This window comes from Kryptolebias marmoratus, linkage group LG6 (assembly GCF_001649575.2).
Source record: "Kryptolebias marmoratus isolate JLee-2015 linkage group LG6, ASM164957v2, whole genome shotgun sequence".
Lineage (NCBI taxonomy): Eukaryota > Metazoa > Chordata > Actinopteri > Cyprinodontiformes > Rivulidae > Kryptolebias > Kryptolebias marmoratus.
Window position 1 is genome coordinate 15,627,376 of NC_051435.1, and position 19,394 is coordinate 15,646,769.

The 19,394-nt window shown below is 39.6% G+C and overlaps 2 protein-coding genes across 2 annotated transcripts; one reads left to right on the forward strand and one right to left on the reverse strand.

Annotated features, from left to right (window-relative positions):
- Positions 1 to 7,742, forward strand: mfsd9 (major facilitator superfamily domain containing 9). Its single transcript, XM_017410174.3, has 6 exons — positions 1 to 149; positions 1,538 to 1,625; positions 3,104 to 3,147; positions 4,016 to 4,145; positions 4,649 to 4,858; positions 4,942 to 7,742. The coding sequence occupies exons 1-6, from the start codon at positions 63 to 65 to the stop codon at positions 5,796 to 5,798; spliced, it is 1,416 nt and encodes a 471-aa protein (XP_017265663.1). The 5' UTR covers positions 1 to 62; the 3' UTR covers positions 5,799 to 7,742.
- Positions 7,743 to 7,888: 146 nt separating this feature from the next.
- Positions 7,889 to 19,301, reverse strand: slc9a2 (solute carrier family 9 member 2). Its single transcript, XM_025004659.2, is given in 14 exon segments — positions 7,889 to 8,670; positions 8,672 to 8,898; positions 9,172 to 9,259; positions 10,173 to 10,289; positions 11,770 to 11,875; positions 11,970 to 12,137; positions 13,461 to 13,531; positions 13,618 to 13,707; positions 14,069 to 14,268; positions 15,132 to 15,349; positions 15,447 to 15,697; positions 18,065 to 18,313; positions 18,404 to 18,618; positions 18,733 to 19,301. Coding segments are annotated over 14 exon segments (2,457 nt in total). The 5' UTR covers positions 18,998 to 19,301; the 3' UTR covers positions 7,889 to 8,478.
- Positions 19,302 to 19,394: the final 93 nt, after the last annotated feature.

The following is a 19,394-nucleotide window of genomic DNA, read 5'->3' on the forward strand; positions in this document are numbered from 1 at the left end:
CTAACAGTCCAGCCGGATGACTCCTTCCGCTTTGGCTGTAGCCGAGCTGTCACCGCCGGAGGATGAACAACCAGAAATGTAGCACTTTATTCCTGAAACTAAGGGGACGGAGGAGGATTATACGATGTATTTATGTGGTGGGCTTCATGGTGAGTACTGTAGACCTGTTAGCTTCGGTTGTCTAAATGAAAAGTGTGTGCTTTCGTCACAGCTCAGGTGATAGTAACATTTAGTGTTAAAAAACAGCTCAATTAGGAGACATTAAACAGTGTTTTCTAATTAAAAATGGGATTAAAATGCAGTTTAATTTTTAAAAAATGAATGGAATGACTGAATTTAACTTGAAATCAATATTCTGTAGACTACTTGTCTTAGATAATACCCCCACTGCCAAATAGCTATTAAATGTAATAACTGCATATGAATTTACAAATTATAAAGCCAGTATAAAAGCATCATAGATGACACTGGGTTAACAGTCCTGTAAATCATGTCACCTTTAAGGGTAGCTCATATAATATATAGTATTACCTTGTGTATATGCTACAGCTGGGCTTTTAAACCACTGATAAATGTGCAGCAGATCTTACAGAGTCTTCTGTCATTTAATTATAGATAACCAAAACTTTTTAGGCTGTGGTACAGAAAGGACTGAGGCAGTAATGTTGCTTAAAGTTAAAACATCTCTGGAATTAACTGTGTTAGGCCACTGTATGAGCTGCAGTATGTCCTCAATTAGGTATCTGGCCAAAGCCGCTCTGATTTCAGCAGTGCAGAAAAACTAGACGAGGGGATCACTTTTTGGAGCTGCTGGGTGTATTCTCCAACTCTGGACTCCATCTTTACATTATTGGGCTCGGTTTACATGCTACCATGGTAACCACAGGACCCTGCTCTGCTGCTGTTAAGTTTTTCCTGTGATTTCTGCCTCGTGCAGAGCTTGAAACGGCAGTCTGACACACCCACATCCTCTGTCACACACTCACCTTCTGTTTACCAATTTGTGTATTCCAGTTTTACCAGAGACACAACAACACCGCCCTTTACATGGGCTTATGAATGTGTAATTGTTTTGTCAAAATTGCACAGTAATTGGTTGCACGTGAAGTTCAGAACGCCGAGTATAGTTTATCTCATTATTCTTCATCTCGTGTTGCTGCCATTCATATTTGAATAAGTAAGTTTTCATTCAAACCGTTTTAATCTGGCTTAATAAAAAAGGACCACCGTAGAAGGATAAATAATATAATAAACGACACAGCCTAACAAATCATTTTTTCTCTCCTGTGTTTTTCTTTTTAAACTCCTTCCTTCATAATTCTTGCTCCATTGAATTAAATTTGAGGTTGTATTTTGCATTTTCCATGGAGTCACAGTATTAATATAATTTTTTTTAGATTAACACATGCTCAAATTAACTGTCCTCAGAGCTGAATGGTGTAGCTCTGATTGGATTTCACTCAGTTTTAAAAAACCTGTTTTAGTTCAGGCTTTTTGGTGCGATGAATGCCACATTCACTTCCAGTTTTTTCTTTAGGACTTGTTCGGGGTGAGCATGATCATCCCTCTGCTCAGCCATCATGTGAAGGCTCTCGGAGCAAGTCCCACTGTGGCTGGCATCGTGGGTAAGTCCTGCCTATGTTATCACTAATCTATCTAACTTATGTAGCTGACATTGAAAACTCACCTTGATTATCAGCAAACTGATTAAAGAAGCCTTCAAGTGGTACAGATGTCACACAATGGCAAAATGAAACCAGGGATTTTAATTCCTTTTATAATTTAACAAAAGTGGAAAAAACTGAACTCAGTCGCAGCATTCACCACATCCACACATGAATGTGGTGAATTTCTGTCATTACATTTCTCAAGATCTATTGTGCTTTAAAAAAAACATAACTATTTTCACATCTGTCTCTGACTGTGCGTTTTTATTGAGCTCTAATGGTAAATGGACTGTACTTGTATAGCTCTTTTCTAGCCAAACAGGCCACTGAAAGTGCTTTAAAACACAATCTGTGCTCTCATTTACCCATCCTTACACATTCATGCAGCACTCAACTACATCTCTACAAGGCTAACCTGAATAAATCATTCTTTAGAGTCTAATCAGTGCTTTAAACTCCATTCATACACCGATGGGGCACATCAGAGGCAAAGAGGGGTTCGGTGTCTTCTTGCCCATGGAGACTTCGACATGTGACTGCTGCCAGGAATCGAACGTCAGACTCTCTCATTGAAGGAGAACTTCTCTAACCACTGAGCCACAGCCGCCCAAGGGTGGCCCTTTCAGAAACATTCACAGAACTGTTCCTAAAAGTTCCTCTTCAGTGTGATCTTAGCTGTGTGTCTATAATTTTGCTTTAATGGAAGATCATAAGGTTGTGAGCACTCTGATGCAGATTTTCATTTTAGTAATAAATAATTATTCTGTTACCTTCGCCTTGATAAGTCAAGGTGCAAAAAAATCATCCCCCACAGGATGATGCTGCCACTGCTGTACTTTACTTAAAATACAACGTACGGTAGCAGTTTTGTGTTTTTTGCTGTAAATTTATCTATTTATGCTGCAAGTTTGAAAACACTAGCATGAGTTTCCGTGAATGTGGCTTGTTAAAATAATTAAGTGAAACGATGTTGGCCTAAAAAGGATTTCGGTGCTTTTGTTGTGAACTTGTTGTACTGCATTGTTTGCAGGATACCTGTTTATCAACCCTCTACGCCCCAGCTGTGCTTTTAACAGTGATGAAGGCTTGTGTGCTCTTGGGAGCTTTAAAGGCTTCCGAAACATATTTGCAGCCTTAGATCTGAACCTCGGTGCAATCCTGTCTCTAATCTGTCCTGTCTTTTTTTTGTTTGTTTGTTTTTTAGTTTTTTATGCATTTATATGCATTTTTATGCACAAGAGAAACATTTTGTATGTTGAATTAATCAATTTACAGAAACGTTTCAAAGATAATCAGGATAAACTGAAGACACTTTTTGAATGCCTTTTATTGTAGGAAGCGTTTTCTCAACTTGCTTGTTTTTATGCTTTTGCATCAGCACCCTAAGATGACTTTATTTGTAAATTAACTGAGTTTAAATAATTTAACTGTTTCAGGTTCCACATATGGGATCCTGCAGCTGTTCTCAAGCACGGTAGTAGTAAGTATTTACTTTGTTTCTCTCTCTCTCTCTCTCTCTCGCTCTCTATTCAGTATTTACTTCTCGAGTAGAAATGCCCACAATTAATGGCCAAAATGGTTGCGTTCCACGTGATTTCAGGCATTTCGTGAGAACAATAAACACTGGCTGTTTTAGGTTGATTGTGGTCACACAGCGCATTCAGCGTGCACACGTTCGCTCACACAGGCTGCTCCTAATCAGACACAAAATATCTTCTTTTTTTAACAGAGAAATCAATTTTTACCCTTTGACACCAACCCCTGACTAAACAGCTTTTTATGTTTCAAACAAACCTCCGTTTCCCGACAAAAACAAAAAAAGGACAATAGGTTTGGCATATGAAGTTCGATCCTCAGCTCTCTTTCAGAGCTCCTGAAACTGGTCTAATTCTCCGTGGTCATGCGACAAATTAAACACATAAAGAGCGATCTGTTGGTTCCTTCATGCAGACCGGCTGAATCCTGATGAGCGTAGGGATAGGTGGACAGCTGGGTTACTATGGTAATCCCACAAGTCCACATCCAGAACACAGACAAACTCAGTTGGTCCTAATCTCATTATTTCATCATGAGCACGTGTGAGACAGAGAGGGCGAGAATCTAATAAAACAAGAGCTCCTTGGTTCAGAAATGATATAAAAATGAGGGATTTGTGCTTCATTCCTTTTAGCGTCATGCGATCTGTCAAACTCAAACATTTAATCATATTTACTTACTTACAATATCAGGCTTTTATTTGACATTTTGTCTCCATTTATTGAGATAATGACGATTTTTTTTCTCTTTATTAACGCCACGTTTAGAAATTGTCGTCATCTGATCTCTGAGTGAATCTGTGTGATTGTCAGGGCAGCTGGAGTGACGTGGTCGGGCGGCGGTACTCTCTGCTGACGTGTCTGCTGCTGAGCGGTCTGGGCTACAGCCTCCTGGGGATGTCTACGAGCATCACCTTGTTCGTCCTCGCTCGGATACCTGTGGGTAAGTCAGAAGGCAACGCTGAGGTATTTAATTGAATTATCGCCCGTTGCCAAAAGGCAGTTTGTCACCACTGCATGTACAGGAAGTGTTGGGAACATGTGTGTTTATTTCATCTGATGTAGTCAAAACAATAATATTAAAGTTACATTTTTTTCTTAATATCATGTAGCTATTCATTCATTCTAACAGAAACAAAGCACACTGTCTGACTTACTAACATAAAAAGAAGGCTGGGTTAGTGAGGGTTTTATATTTTGGTAAAAACCTCATATTCTTTGGTATCTACTATCTAGTGTATGTAAGCATTGCAAAGATGCTTGCATGTATGTAACGGTCTGCACAATGTTCTGGTGTCTGACGGTTGAATCTGCTGCTATTGTTAGATGAACGTTTATCTAAAACCTAAAAGATTTTTCCCTCTTTACTCCAAAAACATGACAGTGTGCATAAATTAATCTTATTCTTAATGCGTTTCCTTCTTCTTGTCTTTATTTTTGTGTCAGGGCTGTTCAAGCACTCCCTGTCCATCTGCAGAGCCTTGCTGTCTGACCTGGTGTCAGAATCGGAGCGCCCCCTGGTGATGGGACACTTTAACGCAGCCTCCAGCGTCGGCTTCATCCTTGGTCCCGTGGTGGGTGGGTACCTCACAGAGCACGAAGGAGGCTTTTACACGTCTTCCTTTACTTGTGCGGCAATCTTTCTTGTTAATACTGGTGAGTAAAGATATAGTAAGATTTTGTGAGGAATCTGTGTGAAACAGTTTTGTGATATTATGGATTTTCTTTTTTCGTTTTAGGGTTGGTATGGATGCTGCCCTGGAGCGAGACACTAGCTGATCGTAATGAAACGAACCACAGCAACAACACAAGTGAAGGATGTTACGACAAATACGGCAGCAAGTCTGTGCAGAACGGTTCTCATGCAACGAGCCACCAGACAGTGTTAAAGCCAGAGACTGAAGCAGCTTCCAGATCTCCTTGGAAGTATCGACTCATGTGGAGGGAGGTGTCTCTGCTCCAGCCTGCCTGGAGACAGCTCTCCTCTGTGATCTCAAGAATCCACATGGTGGCCTCTTCTGACATGTGGGACCTCTTTCTTGTGCGTCTCCTGATGGCCGTAAGCATCATGCTCTACTACAGTAACTTCTCTCTGGCCATGGAGGAGCGTTTCGCTCTCAAACCAAAAATGACAGGTTATCTGATCAGCTACAGCAGCACCTTAGGGGCCCTGGCTGGGTTCCTGGTGGGGCCCGTCACCCAGCTCTATAAGAACAACATGTCCGCCCTGCTGCTTCATTCCACGATGCTCACCAGCTCACTCATTTTCCTCTATGCTGCCGCACCGAGCGTCTGGCAAGTACTGCTCACCTCCACCTTCTTTACCATTTCCACCACCATTGGACGGACGTGCATCACAGACTTGGAGCTGCAGAGGGGAGGGGTCCAGGCCAGCGGGACTCTGATCGGAGCCGGGCAGTCGGTCATAGCTGTGGGTCGGATTTTGGCCCCTCTGCTCTCCGGTCTGACCCAGGAGTTCAGCCCCTGCGGCCCTCCCAGTCTGGGAGTCGTGCTCGCTCTGGCAGCTGTGGGTTTGCTCCTCGTCAGAATCCCCAAATGGGACAAAAAAGGAGCAACAAAAACAGTCAAACTCTGAAAACTCTCACCAAAAACTGAATGCAAACCACTCAGAGAAGTGCTCTTATTCACAGGATTCAGCTGTGATGAACAGGGGAACCAGCACATCACACTAAAGAATGTTTATTTGAACATGGATGCCTCCTCTCAGATGTGAGGACACTGGGGACAACGGTACGTCGCCTCCAGCACTGCAGGCCTTCTCTCAGGGGCTAAATGATGTGCGATAATCACACGATGAAAAGGCTGCAAAGTTAATTGTGTTTCCAAAGAACAGAAACACGGAGTAGAAGCCTCATCTTTGCACAAACTACTTGTTACTGCGTCAGAGTACTTCTTATTTTTAACGCAGTTCTGTAACCACTACATAATTCAAATTCTAAGAGGTTCAAAATAAATCTGGTAAACCCATCGATTCACCAAAACACAAGGAAAAGAAGATGATAGCAAAATTTAACTTAGTTTTACACATTTTACCTCAATCCCACTTTTTTTTTTAATATAGTACATTAAAAAGGTTCCTGTTGTGGTATATGGGTGAAGTCCTATTTCTGATTCTTAGGTTTTAGTTATTTATCTGAAAATATGTTAAAGTTTTAATAATTGTTAAATAATTTAAAACAAATATTTTTTATTAAATTATGTTTCTGAGCACTTCTTTTTTTTATTAATCCAAATGAAATATGAAAATGAAGGAAAATTTCTTTTATATTTATATATTTATCTACAAACCTTACAGTAATAAACACACCGACTCATCTAAATAATGTAAAAGAAAAATAGGAAATAAAGTTTTTATGTCTGTATACTTTTTTTTTTTTTTTTGGTTTTAAAACACATCTTCACAGCTTAACGTTTAACTTTCATCACATCACATCTGTTCCCTGAAGTTTGACCAAAATTTGTCACGTTGAAAACTGAGATTAAAAGCAATAACACAATTACCAAATGGCGTCAGGGTAAAAATAACACATGTTAATAAAAACTATTTGTGTTTGAATCAACTGGTTTAATTAAATCTGTTTTCTCAAAAGTGGCCCAAACCAGATTCTTTTTGTGAAATTTTACCCTTTGTTTTGTTTTAAACATTCTACTGTTCATATTAACCAAAAGGTTTTATTTTAACGTCTCATGACTTGTTTTATCGTCAGACTTCTGATGCTGTATTATGTTGGCAAAGAAAAGATTTTTCCCTTCTGCCATGAAAGTCAAGCAATCATATGATCGCCTGCCTCATCTCATAAACCACAGAACAAGTTTAAATGAAAACTCAAAAGTCATTGGATGTACATACAGCCGATTAACCTTTAAAGGCAACCTGATTTACACAAAATGGCTAAATGTCTAACTCAGTTAAGATATGGAGTTAATATTCGGTGTTGTAGTAGCTGAAAGCCAACACGAACTCTTAGAGCTAACATCTTGATTTAAAGCTTTAGCATACAGGGTGGTGGGCATCATGCCTTCCTTTAACTATTGTTAGTTTCATTGTATAAACATGCTGATTTTCTTTGAAATTAAATGTTAATTAAATGTTGTTTCTCTGCTCCAACACACCTGATTTGAATCAATGGGTGATTAACAGGCTTCTGCAGAACATGAAGAGGTGATTTAACCACTGAATCAGGTGTGTTGGAGCAGGGAAACAAGTAACATGCAGGATGGTGGCCCTCCAGGACCAGGGTTGGACACCCCTGCCTTATAACCTTCTTTCCTCTCATGTCAGGTTTTTATTCTGAGCTTTAACAGGTAATCCTGTGTCATTTGCTGCTCATGGATGAGACGCCGTTTTAGTATTTATAATGCTTCAACATCTGTGTCACTTGGTGGATGACTACATTAGTCGCATGCCTTATGTTACAAAAACGTAAATCCCTTGAAGTAACCAAACATTTGCATTTTTCAAGTCTAAAGTTGCACTAAAAACCAAAGATGGAATAAACTATTTTCACAATGTTAAAAAGAAAGTTTCATTATTATCTTTGTGCCTTTTTAGATATAAGTTCTTCTACTGGAATTAGAAAAATCTCTTGTTGAATCTTCTTTCAAACTGTTTGTAACAACCTTTTAAAAGTTATATTCAAGCTGCGTACAAGAAAACTTTATAGCTGTTCAACAACATGGGATATTTATTATAAAAATGGGAATAAAATGAACCAGAGTGCCCACTGGTGTGTCAGACATTCAGAAGAAAACTTTATGCTGCACGACAATGGCTTCATTCAACAAAACGACTCGAACACGAAAGATGTTTCCTCAGTCTAATTACGGACAATAAAATAAAAGAAACTATATTTATGTTTAAAAACACAAAAAGGTCACATGATCACAATAAAACACTTGAATTGACATCAAAACATTTGAAATAATTCTACAAGAAGATATAAAAACAAGCATCCAAAACTACACATTTAAAACCGAGCGACTCAGCGCTGACATTTCACATGCAGCACTTTGACTCTTAGTGCACTGTGCTTCTGATGTGCATGACACGTCAGTGAGGTATTTCCATCCATTTTGGCTCATTTTAAATGGTGGCTCCTTTTTAAAAAAAATAATAAAACAGAAACTACACATTCAGAGTTCATCCAACTGGCCTGGAAGTCGAATGAGTTTTCAGCTGGGTGACCATCTGAGATTCAGTCTGAGTCAGTGCAGCTGCTGCTTTTTAATTATTATTATTATTATTATTATTATTATTATTTCTTCGGGTTCCACTTTGGCCTCCTGAGCAGAGGGTTCTGAGGTGTGCTGTCCCTGGGTTCAGCTGCCCAGGCCGGAGGTGGAGACGAAGGCTGCTCCCCCTGCTCCTCCTCTGCCTCGGTTGGAGCATTCCTCCTGTCATTGGCTGAGCCGTTGCCGTTATCGACAGGGAGGTTAAAGTGACGGCGGGGAGCCGCGTGCCGGCACGCGGGAGTCGCTGTAGGAGGAGTTGGTCCGGGACACGCCGCGGCTCGTGCTGCCTTTTTCGCTCTCGTTCAGGACGTCAACGGAGGGGACCTCCTTCAGAGTGTCCAGCCGGTGCAGAGGCATCATGGCTCCTGAGGCGGAGCGTTTAGGTTGGCCGAAGCGAGAGTGCCGAGCGGGGTAGGCCACCTCCGACATGGTTTCATGCTCATCTGAGAAAAAAAAAAAAAAATAATAATAAAGGCTCACCCTTCTATATCATATCCACAACACTGACCGCTCACTGAGGAATCAGGACAATGAAATATGGGATGTCAAGAATCAGCTAAAGCAAAAATATTTCCCAACATAAAACACATCCAGGGATAATGTGAAAAGAACTGGGACAAAAAGTCACATTTTATTAAAGTCATGTGGCGTGAAGCATTTTTACTGTCACGGTTGATTAAAAGTAATAAAGAGGAAAAGTACTTTCTGATCCTTACCAGCATAACTGTGCCTCACAGGAGGAAACTTTGACTCCAGACCCTGCCCAGCAGGAAGTGAGAAATACTTCTGAGACCTGGGCACCATCTGGGAATGAGAAGAATAATATCAACAATGATGCAGCTCAGGATTTCAATTAACTTTCACCAATCCTAAGTACTTTTAAGGAGGTCTGAGGATTTAAATTGGTGTCAGAAAGCTTTTGAATTTTCTGAAATTCTTTGTTTCTGCATAAACTGATCTAAAATACTGTCAAATCCTTACAGTAAATATAAAAACATACTTAAAGCAATTAGGAAAAATAAATTTTTAATGATGAAAATGATCCACCATTACATACTTGTATACAGCTGAAATGTTTAAACATATATGTGACTCAATATGAGTGTTAAGTTTGCAATTAAATTCTGAGAATTTAAACAAATTTATGAGAGTATCCAAAGTGAGTCCAACAGAGAGAGTCAATGCAACGTGGTGAAAGATAAAATATAAAATCTCTAGGGTGACATGACGTGAGGGGGAAAAAATAAAGACTTTTTTCCCTTGTGAGTGGTCAACCAACACCAAAGATCACAAGAAGAGAAAAATGTGCAACATGTTCATTATAAAAGGTACTATTTATAAGACAAAAACGATAAACATGGTAGAGCAGCAAAAAGACAATGAAACAAAAAAAATCCAGTTCCATGGAAGTAATACAAAAATCCGAGAAGATTCATTCCATTCTTTGCATTTGGGCAAGAAAGGTTTCAGATCATTATTCAAACAATGAATTTAAATTATTCAAGTTAAAAGGGAAAGGTCTGGGCGTAAAATTTCAACAGAATGTCATGAAGCGAAACCCTAACCTTAATAAAACAAGATGTTTAAAGTTTAACAACTTATGTCAAAAGTTTTTTGAAGCCAAATCTCTCATTTCTCCAGAAATATAGAAATTTCAAGTTTGAAAAATCCTTAAATGGCATCTATAAGACCAAATAAATTCCTAAATCAAGCTTACCGTTGACTGAAAGCTTCCAGGCCGGAGGCTGCGGCGGATGCTGCTGTGACGTCTGATCAGGATCTCTCTGGGCTGGCTGTCGTTGGGCAGAGCGTACTTCGATGTGTATGCCACCGTCTAAGAACGACAAGCAAAAAGACACGGGATGAAACCCCGTGCGGGTCTCAGACTGCAGACGTGCCGTTCATCAACACTTTTAGAACGAAGGTTCCTGAATTTGTAGTAATCAGTTTTCCAGCTGTAATGTTTGCAGCTCCAGCTGATCCACTGGAGGAGACAGCATTCTTTGAAGCTCAGATTACTCAACCAAAACTGGCCACACCTGTCTGAGCAACACGGACCAGTTTCTGTGTTTACAATTTAAAAGCTGCCATTTGAACACATTTCCTGCTGCAAACCAACCACTGCCTCCATCCCGTAGCAATCGGTTAGACCTAAAGAAAAGGCAGCTGCCCTTTAAGCATTATAAAGTTCAAAGTTTTACTTTAAAAAGACAAAAGCTCTGCTGCCCTATAATGCTTGAGCTCATCACAGGACTGAAATGAGATATTTTATTGGGTTGAACATTTAAAAACAAACCATGAGGCATAATGTCTAATGACTCTGAAGAACACCAAACTATAAAAATATGTAAAATAAAATGAAAAAAATGTGGCTGAACAGTCAAACCTGAACACAGGAGCTCATGGTTCATATTTTCCCTAAACACCAAAGAGTGTTTGAGCGGCCTTTTAATGAGGATGAGGTCACTGATGGAAAAGTACTGCCACCAGCGGTCTGCCTCTATGCAAAACCAGTTTCCGTGTGAATGAGATCTGCATCAATGAAAAAAATAAAGCTTCCTCTTCTCGGTTGTGTCAGATAAGGATAGAAAACATATGTCTCTGAAGATGAATTTGGAGGAGAGAAGCTGAACTTGTTTTTATTTTCAAAGTCAATTTTTAAACCCTTGAGACAAAAATATTGTAGATATAAAAATATTTTTTTGCACTTCTCACCTGTCAGGTTCAGCTTTTTGTCTCCAGTCTGAGAAAAACCTGAATCGTTCTTTGCATATAGCTACAAATTTTATCATTTGCCAAGTCATCGTTTTAATCAGCACAATGGCTCTACATCTATTTCTTCTGCTCCCTCTCTTGCTCAAACACTTTAACTCTCGGGCCTAATTGAGTAGGACAAATGTAACATGTAGTCATGTTCACAGTTTTCTTTGTAAAGTTTCAGATTGTTGCTTTTAGCAGGAATCGTCCTGAAAGCTGACAGAATATGGCTCTTTGAATTTGTTTAATAAGAAACTCTGACTGCTTGACTTTGTCATTTTGAGACTGCATGAAGAAATACTCAGCTACGATCCTGAGCTTTTTCCTACTGATTTGTTTTTAGAATATGGCTAAAATATTTGAATTAAAATGCTTCACTGCTGGAGGTCTTAGATCACATAAACACAGCTGTGTCTTACACCAGAATATGTAGTGAAACACAAGACAAGATTTTAAAAAAAGAGCAAAAAACAAACAATAAAATTGTATTTAAGTGAATATTATATTAAATATGAAGTTACTATGATAAAAGACAAAAAGAAAAAAGGTAATCTCACCCGTTGCCTGATCTTGTACATGTTCTTGGACAGGATGTTGTGCATGTTCTTCAGGTCTTCAGCAAAGAATTTCTTCTTAGGTTTAGCAGACTCTTTCTTATCCTCACTAAAGCCAAAGTAGATATTAAGAGTAAAAAAAAAAGGTTAGCCACTCTCCTGCTGATCTGAGCAGACAATAAGGCACGATCCGGGTCTCATACTGGAGGGAGACGATGGACGGAGCAGCGCTGATGTCCCCAGACACCGTGTCCAGGATCTCCATGGCGTTCTGCAGCTCCAGCTTCTTGTAGAGCGCAACGATACTGGACTCGGCCCGGTTGTCCCGGATAAGGATCCTGCGCAGAACCCGGTTGTTGAACTTCATGAACCTAAAATTAGGACAAAAAAATTAATTGACAAGAAGGAGCCATGCTCTGAGAGACATTTGGATTTAACTCAGACAGTAATTAGATCTAAGACAATCATTTGAAGAAAAAAAAAAAAAAGAACAAAGATTCTTAATTCTTCTGAATTCAAGAAGTAGCATGAAAGAAAAAGTAGCAACGTCTCAGTTGGTATCTCAGAACGTTAGACAGTCGTACCAACTCACTCATGATAATTTATGTTCAATAAGCAAAAATATGTAATAATTTAGATTGCTCTGCTGTTTTTTGTGGAACCTGTTGGCAACAACATCCTAGTTTAAGTGAAGTTTCATGTCTAATTTGTGCATTTGCTCTAAAAAAACTGCTCCTATTTTTTTCTGAAATGTAGTCAACAAATCTTGGTCTATTTAAACATTTTATTGTTAATATCTGGATAAAACAGCCATCTGACACTTTTTAATTGTTCCTGATGACATTAAAATTGATGTGCATTGCAGCTGTGTGAACTTCGTGTTTGTTTCTAAAGCTCACGGCATTCAGTTTCGTCATATTTGTATACTTTTGAAGTTAAAAAATACTTAAATTGAAGATCAAGTGATTTAATGTAGCCTAAAACTTAAATCACTGTGAGGGCCAAAGCAAATATGAGGTACAACCTCATAACTTTTTATGTTCCTGTCATGATCAGAGCATGTTTTGACTGGTGAAATCAAAATGAAGATCTTAAGTCTTGTAAAACCTGTTTCTCAGGACAAGAGTTGAAAATGTCAAACCCAAGAGGAAGAGGAAGGACAAAGGAAGAAATGAAGAAAATCCCTGCTGCAATTATTGATAAAATCTAAAACAAAATGAATAAAAACCAAACTTATTACAAGGACATCACAGGTTTAGCAGAACTGAACTTTAGCTGAACTTAGGTCGTATTTTTGTTTTTATTTTAAATGTGGATTCTGACAAGTTTTGTAACAACATACTTAAATACAGAGAGAGGGACTGTAGAAGGAAACATTTCAGAGCTGAAAAGAGAAAAAATGTGTTGCTTCTGGCTGCAGAAGTTGAACATGACACCAAATCAGATTAGATGTCAAAACTCCTGCATGGTTCAGATGTGAACGACAACATCGATGAACCAAACCTGAAAGGAGGAAATCTAAAACCAGCAATCCTCCTTCTGTTCTCTTGTTGGGCTTTCGCTTTAGTGTGGTTTGTATGAATCCATAACTGTAAATATGAAGATGTCATTACAGGCTGCTATAAATTAGCAATGCCTGTTAACTTCCAACAACTTGAGCTGATGTAGGAAACCAAAGATGAGAAACTTCTTACTTGTCTTTCCAGTAGAAGTGGCTCCACTGCCCACAGAGATCTTCTATTCCTGCCATCGTGTGCTCCATGAGCTGGGGGCAAAGTGACAGATGTTAGGGCTTCCGTGGGAAGAAATATGCTATGCTGTCCGATAAGTAAATAAAAGCTTGTGTCGTACCCTGCAGTGAATCTCTACATTGATGGTGTCCACATTACGGTTTGTCCTGCGGACGTTGATGAACTCAATCAGAGGTCGGATACTGATCCCCTACAAAGAGAATAAACCAAATAAACATATTTAAAAGCTGCTTCTAGACATACTTTTTAATTAAATTCAATCAAAGTAGGCACAATTTTGAGTTAAGTATGGAGGGATTAAAAATTAAAGCCAGTTTTAGTGCTAAATGAAAAATATCCATTAAACCAGGTAACTGAGATCTGACTGACATACTTGTGACAAATTTGGTCTCATGTTGAGCTGGAAACCAAAACTATTACCTCTAATCACACTAAGTTAAAAAAACAAATTCTTAAACCATCCAAAGAGTCAGCCGACAGCTGATTTTTTAAATACAAATCACACCACTCTAATCCACAATCCAAATGTGAACGTCCAACAAGACTCTTACCTGAAGAAAGACGGTGAAGAGGATGATTACAATGGTGGCGGTGACGAAGAGCTGCTTTCGACCAATGGTGTCAGGCAGCGTGAAGGCCAGAGCGAATGAAATGGCCCCCCGCAGTCCTCCGTAGGCCATACCAAACTGATCTTTCAGGTTGAAGGAGATGGTGCGGAAAGGGTTGATGATCTGAGTCAGCACCAAAATACCTGAGAGGATTAAAAAGACAATGTTAGAAGTTGCACTGTTTGAGTCCTCTGCAGGATTATATTTAGCTTGCATGACTTTCCAAACAAGTGGGTGGAGAAAGTTGCTAAATATCCACTAACTTCTATAAGTTTATACTCCAAAATTAAAATAGAGGCTTCTGAAAAAATTTAAATAAATAATAGCAGAATGTTTGGCATGTATTTTAAACATAATGAAGCTATCGATGCTTTTCAATTCATAGCTCAAAAAGCTAAAATAAAGACAGATGGACATAATGATCAAATTTAAACTCCTCTCTGAAATACTAAGTGTTAAGAACTAAATCCACTCCATTTGATCCACACACTAAGAGTTCTTCAGAAAATAATTTCATGATTCAGTAGATAATAGTCTTCAAAGATACAGTGCGTTTTATTTTTATCAAATCGGCGTTCAAGTATCCCTCTGTAGCTCCAACTTCTCGACAGTTCACCATCCAAAGGGTGAGTTTTTCACAATTTGGAACCTTTAAAGTGTATTTAATATACCTTTATTTTTCTTTTATCAGCAGTAGACAAAGTAACAATGCGCCATTAGACGGAGCCTGGAGTTGTGATGAATTAAACTGATTTTTAAAGCTCCAACCAGCTTATTTTAGCATCTTTGACCTCATTGTTTAGTGACTTGCAGCAGTGATTAGCTCAGTTTATTTGCAGCCTGATGTCAAAGCAGCAGCAGCCAAATAAAGCCGTTAAACATACTTCATAGGTAAAACTAACATGGTTAAGAAGTTAGTCAATGATGGAGATAACTACTCCTATAAATCCACCAACTGAACGTCAAACAGAACCCATAATCTTAATGCTGGACTCAGATCNCTTACCCAGTCCTCTCCACACGAAAGCAAACAACAATGTGAAGAGGATGTAGGCCCAGTTCCACTCATGTTCTGTTGTTATGGTAACAACACCCAGGAAGAAGAAGATGAGGGTCTCCGAGATGGAGCCGAGCATCTTGACCACGTGTCGGATGGTCGTGCAGGAACGCTGGGAAACATTCTCCTCAACGTAGTACTTCATGGTGAGGGCACAGCAGACGATGCTGCAGGAACGCAGAGACCGAAACAGCTTTAATTTCCATTAAACCGTGCAGCTGCAACTCAAATGCTTGAACTTGCGACTCTTTGATTTCCACTCACGCCATGATGGACGAGATGGCAAACAGCTCAGACACCAGATACGCCAGGTAGCTGAACATGAATATGAAGAGGGGCTCGATCTCTCGGACCTTGGAGGTGAATCTGGTTGTGAAGGCGGCCACGAAGCCGAACAGGATGCCGAAGCCCATCCCGCCGAGTCCGACCACGAAGAACCTGGCCACTCCCAGGAACACATCCACAGGCTCCACCACTGGCATATCCGCCACAAAGCTGAACATATTGTACAACACCTGAAAACAGAAACGTGTTATTTTTTTGCATGCAAACAGAAGCCCACACAAAAGCCATGGGTGAGGTCATGGGCAGAGGGCTCTAAAGACAATGTTTCACAGAAGATTGATTTCTTAAAATGTTTGCTCTGCACTGTTTGCATTGTGATAATCTTATTTTACTAAGCACCCTGCATAGGTCAGGAAAAAAAGAGAGAATCTGGCAGAATTGTAGGCTTTGTTATCCTGCATTTACCACTGAATGTGACAATAACTGGCATGTATTTAGGTCAATTTAACAAAAAAAGAAAACAAGCAAGGGAAATATTGTCAAAAACTTAAGCTAAATTAAGGAGAATGTATAAAAACATTCCTAAACTGGTGCCACAAAGACTTCTAAGATCACATCTCTACATATATAACTCTAATAGTATTAACAATATTATTGTGATTTACTGATAAAATCACAAATACGCTCAAGCTTTAGCTAAATGAGTCTTAATGCACAACATCCTGTCTGTCTTTCTAACAAATTACTACAAAAATTGAATTATGAACTAAAATGGTTTGGTAGCTTTAATTTTGTGGCTTTATTGTAAATTATTCAATTTTCCTTTATGCTCATCAAGCTTCAGAGGAGGAAAAAGATCTCCTAAAATTAAAGAGATCGTAAAACTTAAAACTTGTGATTAAAGGAGCTTTTTTAAACATTTACTTTATAGTGATTTCTGTGTGTAGTGTGGTAGTAACAGGTAGCTTCCTGGTTATATTTAAATAGCACTTGCAATGCACCACACGGTCAAAATGAGAAATTCAGGAACCTAACCACCATAAACCCTTCTGAAATCTAAAATCTTAAATCTTTTAAATAAACTAACCCTACTTTTTATATCAGAAGTACTTCTGAGTGCTTCTGTCAAATATTAGATCTTTTAAGTGTGTCTATCCTGGGATTTCCTGGCCTTCTGTGTAAATGTTTGTCCTCACTTTCAACATCAGTTTTGCTTCTTTGAACTAAACAACCCAACCCAACAGGGCAGATTCATATAGATGGGTATGTAGGAGTGTTTGAGCACAAATAAAAAGACTTGAAGGGGAGGGGTGCAGAATTTGAGCCGGAGTTCTTTTCAGTCATGAAACAAACATGTGCCCGACTCCTCCCACACAACCAAATGAACATGTAACTGTGACCTCGGGAACTGGTTTGGCAGCATCTGAACAAACAGACTGTGAATGTGACATGGCACTCTACTGTGGATACATGTCCTATGCCACCAACATTCCCTTGCTTTATTCAATGTTTTAATGTGTATTCATTTATGTGTTCAGAAATCTCTCCGGTGAACAGCCGTCTCTCATAAACATAAACGCACCTTAATGTACAAATGTGAATTTTTATTTTTATTTTTTAATAAGATGAAACTTGAGCTGAACCTTTTGAGTGTAAAAGAACATAATGATTCACACAACAAAGGTGAATTGTTGTGAGGATTTTTTTTTCCTTGTGCCATACTGAAATTATATGATCTAAACCTAAATGTAAAGTTAAGCGGCAAGCTGAAAACGGCAAAACTCTGATCTTAAAACTTTATTTAAAAATCTTTTGGGCTGATACTGATTGGTAACTTCTCAATTTTCTTAAAATTAACCTGAAAGAAATAGTTCAGATTTGTTTGAAGTGTGGTTCTATGGGAAAGGGAAGAACATTTAATGTCTTACCTGTTGTACATAGCTTTTTGAGCAAACTCATTTTGGAGAAATAGTTTAATTCTGACCAAATTATTGGACTAATCCGCATCCAAGGAAGTCAACGAGTAGAGCGGATTGCCACTGTCTTAAAGGAACCACAATTTAACAAACTTCACATCGTTCATGCTAATACTTTTTGACAAACCATTACATTGCTGTCAGATTATTGTTACATGGATACTCTGATATTCCAGCTGGAAGTTCCCCTGGCTGCACAGGAAGTGCTACAGTTAGCTGCTGCTGTTATTTACATTTACAAATAACCCAATAAATTTATGTAAATATCTGCAGTTATAACAGTTCTGACTAGCCTTTAGCTCATTAGTCTGGTCAGAATTAAACAGTTTTTCTAAACTGAGCTTGTTCAAAGAGCTATCTACAACAGGTAAGATACTGTTTACAATCTTTCCACAGAATGCTGATTCAAAAATGTTAAACTAGTCTTCTTTAATGGTGGGGATAACTAACCTGTTGAGTCTCTAAAAAGAAAAAATGTATGTGGTGTATAATTACCAGATGGTTGAATAGAGAAGATGTTTTCATAACAAACAGTGACCCAGAAAGTTTGGCTGTAAGGGTAAAGAGCACTTCAAGTGTTTGCATGGTACACACTGACAGACTCTGCCAGCATCAACTCACCACAGTGACAGCGTCATTGAAGAGGCATTCTCCAAACACCACGATGTAGAGCTGCTCGTTCACGGACACGTCCTCGAACACACCGAGCACGGCTACGGGGTCCACGGCCGAGATGATGGAGGCGAACAGCAGGTTCTCCTGGAGGTTGATGTCCTGCACCCCGAAAGCCTCAATCTGGCATATAGTGAAAAGGGAGATTCCAATGCCGATGCTGTTCCACAGGGTCCCCATCACTGCGTACCAGAACACCTGCACGCAGAAAGGAACAAAGATGCACGTGAGTCAGAGCTGGAAGCCGAATTTGTCTAAGGAAACCGTGTCAGATGATCTGGAGCGTACCGTGCCTATGTTCTCAAAGAAAGGCCTGGTGGGCATGAAGTAACCAGAGTCGAGGACGATTGGGGGCAGCATGTAGAGGAAGAAGACATTGCTGGTGAGCACAGCTGGGGGCTCCTCGTGGACTGAATGCATGATGGCCCCCACAATCAGACCAATGCTAATGAGAAGGCAGGACTCTGGCACCCAAACGGTGATCTTATGATACACATGGAAACCTGAGAGGAAAAAGAGTGATTCAGAAAACACAAAAGATGGGAAGGGAGCACCTCGTGTGTACAAGGAGCTAACAAATCATCAATATGATCTCACCTTTTTAAGAGCTTACTCACCAATTTTGGCAAACGAGGCCAGCAGCATCCATAAAGTGATCTCAAATGGTATCTGTATTCTTGGGTAATCCATTGTAAACACGGGTAAATTGGACTTCTCGGCATCTGGGTAGGCCTGGGGTTCATTGTTAGGTTTAAGCGGAGGCACCACCGTGATGCCGGGGGTGGGTTTGGGTGGGACTTCGCCTCTGGAGCCATACAGAAAACTTAAAAATGTGCAGATAATTAGGAGCGCAGCCGCTCGTCTGGTGAAGATGAATTCCATGGTGCGTAAAAGCCGCAGTCCAAACTCCGTAACCCTGGCAGGTGTGGATATCCTCGTTGGGAAGCTAAAACTCCATCCTGCCCCACAAAAAAGAACACCAAAAACTAAAAAAAAAAAAAAAACTAAAATAAAAACTGCTCTAGTCAGGACAAAGTCGGGTTCTCTTTGTTTCAGTTTATGATTTTGTCATATTTTCTTTGAGCAAATTTTTCTGCCGTGACGCCAAAAGTCGGTTTTTTTTTTTTGCTCCCGAGCTGAGCTGATGAGTGCTGCTGAGTTTCTCTCAGAGTGCGGCGCAAAAAAACACCTGTGGTTCACCTGCGCGCACGAGTTCCGATACTGACAGGGTGCGGTCACGAGCGCTGCTCTGATTGGGCGTCACCTGAAGCAGGTAGAG